The following is a 12,383-nucleotide window of genomic DNA, read 5'->3' on the forward strand; positions in this document are numbered from 1 at the left end:
AGAACCTCCTACAACTCTTTCATTTAACTGCTGCAGGGGCTTTTTGTTGTGAGCATCACGGTTATAATTTATTCATGGCTTGTGAAATCCGTTTCAGCTCAGCCACATAAACCAGCTCCTCTCTCGTTACAGTCCACCGTTTCAATACGGTTCCCCTCACGTTTAAAACGATGTATTTTTTTTTTTCCCCACTGAGCTCTATTATGGACACGATATTTAATCTGGAAGGGTTCAAGGATTTCTGAGGATAAATTAAAGAGCACCAGCGACAGTACAGACTTAATTTTAGACTTTAGTAATCCCGCAGTAGGGACATTTCGTCGTCACGGCAGCATAGAAACACAGTCAGGAAAAAAAAAAAAGAAAGGTGCACGCGATAAGAAAGAATTACAAATACGTATACAATAAAATAAGATGGATAAAAATATTTTTTTCAGAAAAAGTAAGACCAATGAATAAATACACACACAAATACACTCTATAAATAAAGTACGCACGTCCTGTCGACTCTCTCTCGGTACATTAAGGATTAGTTAATGGATTTAGGACACAGCTTTGTTGTTTGGTGATCCTCTGACCAGCCGCCACCATAAAGATCACATTTTCTGTATTTATTATGTCTTTATATATTTTCGATGAACTGTCATGACATTTGGTAGCTTCAGTTTCCACGGGATTTGAATTTCATGCAGTTACCACCAGCAGGTTCAAAATCATCTCGTTAAATATCTCAACATCTTTTCTAACCGACTAAAAACATTTAGAATTACCTGAAAATAAATCCGAATCATGTTGGGAATCTTTTTCATCTTTTTCCATCACCAGCTAAAAATGTGAAAGTTGGTCGTGTATTGATTTGTGGCCAAACACAGCTGAACTTGTGTGAAGACACAAGTTGGTTACAGCTTCAAAATCAATACGTCAACACTGGAAATGTTAGCATGTTAATGTCAGCATCGAAGTCAATGCTGTGAAGACTTTCAGTCAAACACTTGACCTTCCTCCTGGTGGTCCCAGTCGACTGCCCACTGCACTCCGTTCACAGCTTCAAGTCGTGAACTTTATAAAATGAAAACTCCTCGAGGTGACGGCAGTTATGAAGACGTCGTGAGCGCGCCCTTTTTCACGAGGCTTAACGAAAGAAAAGAAGGAAATGCAAACTAAGACTTCAACGGGAAAAAAAAAAAAGCCCAAATAAATCTCATCGTCGAAGGAAAAACAGAAATAACTTCACAGATTATCACTTTAAACCGGGACAGTTTGCATATTGTCGGCTCGGCTGACCTCCGTCGAAACAGCCCCCTCGGGAGCAGATCCCAGTGTTGCTGAAGGGGTTGTGCGGGGGAGGAGCAGGGGAGGGAGGGAGGGGGGGCCCACACTCCAGTGGTTATTGTTTAACAGCCACAGCGAGCATCTGTCCGGGCCTCCGGCAGGCTGCTCTGCTCCTCCCCAGAGGACGATCAGACAGATGAGCAACCTGAGGCTCCGACGCGCACGTTGCCAGAAACGCTCCCGCCGAGACCGACCGCGACCGTCGGACCGTCGGAGAATAAATCTCGGCACTTCGGGTTCAACTAGCCGGCGCAGGGTTTTTTGGCGTCGGGTGGACCACCGCTCGAAGATGTTGGCATCTAAAGCTGTCATGAATGTCTTCAACGCATTCTAATGCAAAGTGTTGTTTTTTTTAAACTCTTAAGAGAACCCGAAGTCGTGATTCAAAAATACAACGTTGTATTATGTGGCTTTAATCCTCAGTAGAAATACAACAAAAATGACGCCAGCCAATGCGTCCTCCCACCTTCACACTACAGCTCGTTATTGTGAATCGAGCCGAGTCCCACAATCAGTTTACAATACGGTGCAAATGTATGCACTGAAAATGTGTCTGACATTTATGGTCCATTAACAATGCAGGAAAATGAGGACTGATGGAAATTACACCATGTCTTGTGTTTACTAGAACGGCGTGTTTACAGAGCCTTTTTTTTCAATTCAATTTTGAGATGTATTCCCCTTTTGTTCCTGAGAGTTGGGTGAAAACACCAAACTCTCATATCTGTATGCCAGTCGGCTTTAGCATAAATAACTAAAAGACAGCTAGTCTGGCTCTGTCCAAAGGTAAGAAATCCTTCCATCACATCTAAAGCTCACTATATTACCTCGTTTGATCAATACTTAAAAAATAAAAAATATCAGTAAATCTTGATTTTTACCTTTTAACTTTTTTGATTACAAATTTTAGCGGCTAGTTAAACAATCTATAAATTTGTTTTTCCAGTTAGCTACACGAAGTATGCAGCTCCCTTGTAGGATTTAGTGGCACCTCACACCTCCCAAACACCTCTGCTGCCTTCCCCCCCTCCCCCTCCATCCCCCCTGGTGAGCTGCATAGACACAGAGCCCTCAACTTCAAAGGGCTCTTCCACCATCAACGCCATATACTGTACTGTATATACTGTGCATTTTTATATTTAATAGTTTTTACTGTTATTTTATTGCTTTCCTGTATCTATAAATGCTGCTGTAGCGAAAATCTTTCTCTTGGTGATCAATAAAGTAACTACCTACCTACCTTATGAGTCAAATACTTCCACCAACAGCAGAACCAAAACTATCTTAATCATCCATCCCCTCTTTTTGATTTCCATTTAAAACATTCATCTCATCCTTTTTTCTTTTTTTCATTCACCCGGTTAAGAATTTCCCCACAGAAGCTGTTTTTTCTGCTTGAACGTTTCCATCGGGGAGCTTTCAGCGATCCTCTTCCGCTCCTCAGTGACTCACCGCTCTGAGGGACCTTCAGATGAGGAAAAAAAAAATCAAACAAACAAACAAGCCGATGTGATGCCGGGAAGCATTACAGGCAGTTCCTGTGGCATTGAGACTCGGCGGCTGGGGGGGGGGGGGTTCTTTTTTTTTTTTTTCATTAACTCACTCTCTCTTTTATAACACATGTGCAGGCCACGAACACAAACAAATCAGGTTGGCAGAAAGCACTTTTCCTCTTTCTGGGAAATGATTGCCTCGTGTTCTCATCACCTCCTCCGGTGGAAAAAAAAAAAAGCCACGCCGAGGCCGACCCACGACGGTCTCCGTTAAGATCGGACGGCACGGCGACATTTGGGGCGCGTGCATCGGCGGTCAGACAACTCGGTGAGCGTGTCATCGGAGCAGCTGCTCGCCGTGTTTGTTCTGCAGCCCTGACGTTGCACGCTCTGCATTGGGGACGTGATTTGCGATCGGCGTCACAAAGCCGAGCCGATTTAACAGCCAGGTTGACGCGGAGACAAAAGGGGGCTCGAGCTCCCCGTCGGAGAGAGGAGTTGTCCTCAAAGAGCGCAATCGTTTGTTTTGAACATTGGTCGTCAATAGAAACACAAGCAGCAAGATGTTCATGCTGCTTTCTAAGTGTCTGTTCAAAAGCGAACCTCATTTTGACTCCAATTCTGACTCGATACTCTGAAAAAGGAAAAAAAATGTAAATCTACATAAAAGTGATCATAATTCAGTCTAATACAGCATCCCAACAATGTTATACAACCATAATGAAGGCTACAACGCTCAGTTTCAGGGACGTGTGAATTCAATTTCAGACGTTTTTGAGACTGTAGTTTGTTGTTGTTTTGAAATGTCGAGAATCGAGACTGTATATAAAAGTATTCGTAGCTTTCGGCTCTGAAAAATAAGGGCCGATGCTGAAGCGCCTGAAGCTGCAATACCACCGAGGGCCACTAGAGGTCGGCTCCAAAAAGCATCCGCCTCCATAGACTCCCATTCAACTAGTTTCATGAAATTCGTAGTCAATAAAATGTTTCTACGTGGAAAGAACGACACGTCAATTGTAAACTTAGCTGACATGAAAAGCTGACGCCCATACGAGGTGGAGGCCCGACACGGCCGAGGTCACAAACGGTACTGCTGAAGCTTGAATCTCTAAATGGAAAAATCTTCAAAACGTACGTTTTCAAAAAGAATGGATGTGATTATGTCTTCAAGAAGATGAGAACTTTTGTTGTGTGCCATCCTTTCTTGCTAGCTCCTTGACCTACTTTTTATGCTCATCAAAGGCTCTCAACGTCAACAAAAAAAGTAAAAGAAGGTTAATAATAAACTGCTCGGGGGTGTAATTCTTCAGCAAATAACTTCCTATTATCACCTGCTGGAGGTCTTGTTGTCCCGGGCTGCTCCGTTTCCAGCACGGGGGTGAAAGCAGGGGAACCGGGGACCTCATCTGATTTGTCATCTCTTTTTTTTTTTCTTCAGTGACAACACTTGAGAAAGCAGCATAACAGCGTCCCCAATCCCGTCTCGTCTCCGAACCCCACACGGAGGCGAACTGTGAAAGGAGCAAGCTGAGTCGAAGATGAGCTTTTTGTATCTGCGACAGCTGAGCCCAAATGAAACCGCGAGGTCCTCTCCGGGCTCGGAGATGGACGGCCTGCGACGATGAAGGACTTTCGCAATCTCGGGCAGCGTGAGGTAAAATAGGCTTCGCAAATGAGTCGCAGGGTGAAGCGAGGCCCGGAGACGAGGGTGTCCTGGACCGGCCTCGAGACACGATTCCATCCCAGAGATGATGAAGCAAAGCTGGGGAGCGAGGGCTGACCTTTCACATGATACGCACTCATTCAGGTAAATGTCAATTCCTGTTTTATCAGGATTGCCCCCTGCGCTCAGTCTCCTCGGTGCCGGTCAAGTATTTGATGAATTGTGTTGATTTTACAGCGGGTTATTTCAAATTTGAGCAAACGAAATAATAAGATTACTTCCACAATGGCCGATATTACTTCCCTTCATTCAGAAAATAAATCCTTGTGAGCTGCAAAGCATCTTAAAATATCGTGTACAGAAGTCTTCAAAGAGAAACACAAGCCGCCCCGAAGGATGCTGCACAGAAAAGTTTTCCGTCTTTATTTGTCTCATCTGATTTGATGGCGGCGGCATAAGTGCCAGAATCTGTTCACATTCTCGAATGGTAGTTGGTCTTTTATCATTAAAAACAGACACATCATGGAAACAGTTTTGAATGGAGGTTCTGTTCTCAAAGATACAAGGCCGTCTTATCTGTTAAGACAGAGTGTGCTGGTTTGTGTTTTTTCAGGGGCGGGGGGAGGGGGGGGAGGAGGGCAGTAGCCACCTCACAACATGACCGAGTTAAAAAATATAAACGTGGGATGTTGCTATTATTTCTCGCCCATTGAGAAGCTCCGTTACTTGCAGTAGTATGATTAACAATGGCAGTACTTCCTGCCCCCCACCCCCCAGTAATGGGTGTCCCGAACCTTGGTCGTCGTGGCAACAACAATAACCACGTGGTTAATGTCGTAAAAGAGTTACGAGCTCTTTGTCCTCCGCTGCACCAGGAGGGATTAGTTGAATTCAACCCAAAAGCCCTCGGCACACCTGGCATTAAATCTGTCCTGGCTCGGCTGACCCCCTAACCCGTAACCGCAGCGGCTTACCGATTTTAAAAACGCAAGCTGGACCTGAAGCTTATTCCACCAATCTTTATCTTTTAGTTGATTTCGTCTAAATTTCTGACACACATCAAATCGCCAACCGTGGAACAGCCCAAAAACCCAACCCGCTTGAATAATCAAACCATCTCACCTGAACCGACCGGGCACTGACGGTTCAGGCTGTAAATTACAATCTCACCAACCTGTTTCAGACATTTACAAGCGTGAAATACGTCAATGAGTTTCTAACAGATGGAGCAATAAAATGAGAAAGATGTCAAATTTTTTGAAATACCTGTTGCTGAAACTCCTCTTTCACCGTTTCTGTATGCGTTCGAGTGCTATGTTGCCTGCATATTGACTTGATTTACATGTTAATTAGCATATGAAGCGGGGAAAGTGAGATCTGATCACAAGTGGGTCACTCAAGACGCATGTGGAGGTGCAGGATAATGCCAGGTGAGCACTCACGTACTCAAAGCCCGCCACTTGTGATTGCGTCACCAGGCTGGATAATAATGCCCGGTCGGTAAGAGCGGTGACACAACGGTTCAGCCCGTGAACGGTTTTACCAAAGCGTTTTTTTTTTTTTAAGAGTTCTGAGGAGGTCACGCTGCAGTATGTCACAAGGAGAAAAAAAAAAAAAAAAAGCTAACATTTTCCGCTGTCCTATCTTCTTAAAAATCTCAAGACCTCTCCGATATATCAAACACCCTTTCGTGGGAACTCTCCCAAATCACTTGTAAATTAGGGCTCTTTCTAGGACTAAAAATTAGGTAAAGACACTCGGGAGCGTTCTAAGAAAAGCCTAAATCTCAATACTGAGAGCGCGACTGCTTTCAAGAGACGGCGAGTCTGATAGCAATCACCATAATATGTTATATATGAAAAATGTGAAGGGATAGAAAACAAGCCACGGGACGTCAGCCGATATCAAACAACGGGTCTCTGTTGCTGAAATCTCTCAGAAGTGCAATTCAATTCACCGGAGGAGTTCCTGAGGAATCGGATGTGAATGCCTCTGTTTGTCTCACCTATCACAACCGTTCCTTTTTGTAACGTCGGTTATGCGGCGCCAGCAGAAAAGAAAGCATTGTGCCAGACCGCTCTGGTGAAGAGGAGCTGAGCCAGAAGGCTAAACTCCTGATTTACCTCAAGGCTAACCAGCTCAGCCCGGTGCTACCGGGAACAGACCCCGGATAAACACTCATCATCCCAAATATGGACCGAGAGAAAACATCGGGGTTTTTTTTCGATGGCATCCTCACATTTTGAATCAAATTTCACCGACTACACACCGAAAGCAGAACGGCTCGAGAATTTAAAGGATGCAAACCATTTCAAGGCACAAAAATGATTGAGTGATCCTTACTTTGCTTTCTTTAGTTAAAATAAAATGGGGTGGTTGAAAGCCCAAAATACACTATTCACAGTTTCTGGCTCAGCAGTGGTCTCAAAACCAGTCATAACCACAGATAGATAAAAAGAAACCGACGGGTCAGTGTTACATCAGTCGTGTTGGAGCGCATCCCGTTACAAGCCGTTAGCATCCGCCAGCTTCAAGGACGGAGACACGCAGCGGCGAGCCCTCAAAGCCTTTTCTCAACAAGGTATTACTTTTTTTTTTTTTCTTCCCTTTATCTCCATTCTTTTGTTTCTTTCATTTCCGTTTGTGTCACCGGGACAGTTAGCACAGTGTGCTGACGTCATAGCATTAGTAGGTGGGTGGCCGGGTCCCCCTCCCCCCCCCCCCCGCCAGGCTTTTCTCTGTTAAACCTTTTGTTCTACGACGGTAACAAATGGCGCAATTAGGTCCTCCCTGTGGCACAATGAACCCGGGCAGGGTTAGGCAATCCCAGAGCGGTTATCGTCCCTCCCGACCGGAGCCGACCGCTCCATATCAGCTGATTCAACCTAATCAATGCTGCCGGGTTCTGGAACACGGGGAGCTTTTCTTGCTAAAATGCTCAGGCAGTGTCCTTTTGTACGACTTCCTGTTCAGCCTGCACTCAAACGTTTTAAGGGTAATTTGCGATTCCCGGTTTAATCAAAGCCTTTTTAAAATGACCCATGTGACTACAGCTGTTCCCGTAAATGATAAATAGCGGTGTTTTCTGAGGTCTGGATGAGCTTTGGCGACTAAACAAGTTGACTGAAGGTTGGTAAATGTTTTCGATGATCCAAGGTTAAAAACAATACGGAGTACTGTTGGGAGATTTCCAATCATCTAATATTACTCTGCTTCCTCTTTAAGAGGACCCAATCATCAGTCGTGTAACTGGAAAAGTCACTTGTCTGTGGAACATAAAAGTCGGTTTAAAACATTTAAAGAAATGACCAACGCTATAAAAGCTTTGTTGTTGATGACGGTCACTAAAAATGTAGAATATTTAACGACGTATCTTCATATTATCTGGTTAAGTCTTGACGTTATAACTTGGTTTCTATTAGTTAGGGTGTAGTGACAAATAATTTGTCCTTGCTATACATTAAAGCACCAACTCCCAGAAAGTGAATATCAATCTGTGTAAAATCTGTTTTATTTGAAGTGGCTTTAAAAATAAATGTCCTCGGTGAATAGAGCTGCTTCTTAAAGAAGAACTTTTAAAAAAAAAAAAAAAAGTATTTGACCATTTCTTCAAAGTTCAAAATGTGATATTTGATGTTTTTTTTTAATGAGAGCGAAGTGAAGTTGCCATTAACAAGAGTCTGTTTCATTTGTCACACCGCCCTGCCGCCCCTCAATTCCCCGACTCGCCCGTGGCAACAAACTTGTGTAACTGTCGCAACACAATGTTTTCACTGTCGTTTTTGTGGAAACGGTGGTTGGAGATATTTTGATGCTCGAATTCCTGTTTCAGCGCCGATAGCTCTTCCTATTATTTTATTTCTTTGAATACGAACTCTACAACAACATAACGCAAAAATAAATATTAGGAATGACTTCTGTATTTATCGATTAACTTCTCTGCCCTTTAATGTACATATTTCTGAAACGGTGTCGTCTTGTATTGCCCTGCCGATTGTCTAACGTCACTTTATTCTGAATTATATGATACACAGAGTGAATACCGCATTTCCTTCCCGTCATTCCTCTGGAACGAACATTTTTAAAAGGCTTACGAAGAGTGCGCCACTGGAGAACCATGAAGCAGTGACGAGGCACCAAAGAAGCCATCAAGAAGCAATTTGAAGGTCAAAAAGGCCGACACGCTTTGCTCTTTTTCATGTCTAATAAAGTCCACTGAACGTCTGTGGTGTGAGTTTAAACCTGTGCAGAGCCTGTGCTTCATATTACTGCATTTAGCTGGCATTTTTCAATCAAGTCGCATTTGAATAGTTTAATTCCAGGTTCATTACAGGGGTGTTTTTTTTTTTTATCATTCATTAGTGAGAGTTTGAATGCCCTGGATTGATTTACCACTAAACAATTGCTTACATCGTGGTTTCCTTACTTCAGTTTGAGTTTTTCTCTTTCATTTCTCCCTTTTTTTAAGAACCACGTAGTCTAAAATAAACCCAAAATTTCCTGTACACCCTCATCACACCGCCTGCGTTTTTTGGCAGTCTGAAATGAGAGGCCAGTCAGTCAGCTGTTACGGGCTGATTGTTGGGTTATATCATGCACAAATGGACAAATTAAACCTTTATTTCTGCAGGATAAACTCACAGTATTTAGTAGATACATGATAAGTTCGATGCTTATTCTGACAAATTATATCAAAAGTAAAAAGAAGTCACTGAAGGGTCCGATTCAGTCGGTGTTTAAACTGTGACAGAACTATGAGAAAAACATGTACATGAAAAGGTTTTTATAATATTGTAATTCTATTTCAGAGGTAGAAATATGCGAAAGCTGACTTCTCCGAGCTTTGAAATATCGACAGCACCCTCACATGCGCACCAGATAGAGCTTCATGTATACGTAGATCAATTTAAATAAGTTGTTTTGAAAGAGAGGAGTAAAAAATTATTTTTTTAAAAAACAGTGCAAGACTCACTGGGGTTGTTGATTTCAGGGATATGCAAGAAGAAAACATAGCGTCGCATATCAGTGGCTTTTATTGTTTCACAGTCATTTCCAAGCTTCGTCCTTCAATCCCCCCCACCCCCTCCACCACACACACACACACACACACACACACACCCTGTCTCTCAGTCTCTCGCTTTCTCTCTCTGCCTCTCTGTGATTGGCTGAGAGGGCCGATGACACGTCGGAGGCTGGGTGGGGTGGGGGGGAGGTAGGCCTATAAAGTATGTGGCTCTGGCTCTGCATCAGACACAGACCATCTCGCTCCCCTCCCTGAGCTTTTCACCAAACGGATATTTCGGGCACCGAAGCTGAACCGAGTCGTCACCTCCGACCAGCTCCAACCTGCTGCTATGTGTAAAGGACTATCACTGCCAACCTGCTGCTTGGAAAGGTACATCCAGCTCCAGGCAAACACGCTGATGGTTTTTTTGGGGGGCGATTGTACAATACAGAAAGCAGCTCCGCTAATTCGTTGTTGTGCGTCTGTGTGTGAGCATTTAAAGAGCTGAATCAGTTTTAGGATATACTTTGCGTTCAGATTTTAATGCACAGATATGTTTTTTTATTATCAAAAATGCATCTAACCTGTTTTTCTTTTTTGTTTGTTTTAGAGCCAAGGAGCTGAAAGCAAGACTGGGAAGCATTTTGCAAAAACCCAGCTGGAACCTATCTTCTTGCAAAATAGGGAAAAATAAGTAAGCATCGCTTATTCAACACGTCACCACTGTGTGTATTTATGCCAGCTTGAGAAACGAAGTTACATAAATCTAACCACGCTTTGTCTGTTTCCAGGCCAACCCTCGAGGAGTGCCGTAGGTGGAAAGAGTCCTTTGAAAAACTCCTGTCAAGCAAATGTAAGTTCATCTTTACATTTTTCTTTTTTTTTTTTATTGCCACGTTTGCACACCAATAAAGTGCATTTAAATGCCAGTAAACTGCACACACACACACACACACACACACATAAACGTGGCGTCCCCCCGCCCTCCCCCCACCGGCTCACTGTGTACCATAAGTAATCAAATTTCCTCTCTCCTCAGATGGATTGTGTGCCTTCACAGCCTTCCTGGTATCCGAGTTCAGCGAGGAGAACATTGCGTTCTACTTTGCCTGCGAGGATTACAGGAGCACCAAGTGTCCTGCTAAACTCCCCGCTAAAGCGAAGAAGATCTACGATGAATTCATCGGCAGCGAAGCTCCCCGGGAGGTAAGGAGACACCCGGTGACTCTCACAGCTGATCCGTCCTCGCCGACATCGGATAAATAGAAACTAATATGTTGTCCCCCACCCCCCTTCTTTTTGTAGGTTAATATCGACCACGAAACCCGCGACATCACCAAAGACAACTTGCAGGCCCCCTCACCCTCATCTTTCGACATGGCCCAGCACAAAATCTACATGCTCATGGCCAAAGACTGCTACCCTCGCTTCCTCCGCTCTCCGGCCTACAGGGATCTAGTGTGCCAAGCCAAGCCGAGCGCCAAGGCCACCAAGCCGCCCCAGCAGGAGAAGAAGGCGTGAAATCTGTCAGCGAGGGCCCGTTGAAAAGGGAGCGTTTCGTGGTCGCCTTAAAAATTTGAGACAGCGGAAGAGGTGCAGCGCTTTGAGGAGCGCCGCATCGCGAAAAGCCGGTGCCGACACCGTCGCAGAGGTCCCCGTGAGACGGGGGGCCGGTGGACGGGCATGTTCTGTCTCTTGGGGAAAAAAACAGACAAGGAAGGAGTGAAGAGGAAAAATGGAGGCAAAGCTGAGGGGTCGGTTGCCTTTCGAGTGGACCGTTGTGTCGATGCAGAAGGAGTTCGGAGTTCAGTGAAACAGACTTGAGTGACATCAAACAAGCAGCAGGAGTTGGAAAATGCACTTTTCTTTGCCTTTCGGCAAACTTTTGTGGTTGTGACGTGCAATGTCCCTCAAAGTCGTACACCGTTTGTGACCTGGGGTGTTTTATTGAATTTGTATTTATTTGCCTGTAATATGTTTGTTGCATTTTTACCAAACGAAGACGAAAACATTGTGCAATTTTAATTTATAGTTATTATTATATTTATATCCCTGTTGTGTTTTTGTTTTTTTTACGTATCAGCAAACAAACTTAAATTATTTGAAAAATAAAGTCTGAAAAATCCAATAAAATGTGTTGTCCTTATAATTCATTTGTATCTATGGGGTTTAAGGAGAGACCCCAATATCTTATTTACAACATAACACACATAATGAAAAAAAACAACATAACACAGTCATTTCACTTTTAGCCTCACAAGTGTCTCAAATATCTCATCTGGTGACAGATTATAACACTGAATGGAAACACGGCCAGGTGAAGTTTGAACGTACCCTGCAGAGTCTGCATGTTTTTTAATCATTCATATTATCTGATGCAGAAATGACGGGGACATGTTTGCCCTCCGTTATGAGGTATCCTGCAGCTGGTGCTATTCCTTGGAAACGTTGCTCCGCCCGGCGTCATAAAGAGCTCGGACGATGTCGGCACCCTCTCGCTCCGGGACGCTTTTTTTGTTTCGTCCCGTACTGTGTCAATAGGAAGAAGCTTTCTAGCAAACAGGAAGCGCAGGAGATGATGTGACAGCATTAACGTAATAGGAAGAGTTATAAAACTTTTATTATCACCTCAGACACTGTTTGCACCGGCACAATCAACTGCAGGTAATAAATGATCGCACAGCTGCGACCAAACCAAATAAGGCAGAAAGAAAAAAAAAAACACAACACAAAGCCTGTAGTTAGGTGATAATGATTTCAGTCATGATACTGGTTATATCATCCGCTCTCATTGAAATATTAAATATTTGCCATTGTGATTGCCTTTGGCACAGCGCATTCTGCTGGTGAAGAAGAGTACAAAATGAGTCTGAACGTCTCCTTTGTGTAT

At 43.8% G+C, this 12,383-nt stretch overlaps 1 protein-coding gene across 1 annotated transcript; it reads left to right on the forward strand.

The window, feature by feature from the left end:
• Positions 1 to 9,722: 9,722 nt before the first annotated feature.
• rgs16 (regulator of G protein signaling 16) lies at positions 9,723 to 11,620 on the forward strand. Its single transcript, XM_069717372.1, has 5 exons — positions 9,723 to 9,883; positions 10,104 to 10,187; positions 10,285 to 10,346; positions 10,533 to 10,699; positions 10,799 to 11,620. Exons 1-5 carry the CDS (start codon positions 9,843 to 9,845, stop codon positions 11,012 to 11,014), a joined length of 570 nt encoding a protein of 189 aa, XP_069573473.1. The 5' UTR covers positions 9,723 to 9,842; the 3' UTR covers positions 11,015 to 11,620.
• Positions 11,621 to 12,383: the final 763 nt, after the last annotated feature.

The sequence above is a fragment of the Brachyistius frenatus genome, unplaced genomic scaffold, assembly GCF_029030835.1.
Source record: "Brachyistius frenatus isolate BFR_SWC_R1_liver_20210118 unplaced genomic scaffold, ASM2903083v1 Contig_173, whole genome shotgun sequence".
NCBI lineage: Eukaryota > Metazoa > Chordata > Actinopteri > Embiotocidae > Brachyistius > Brachyistius frenatus.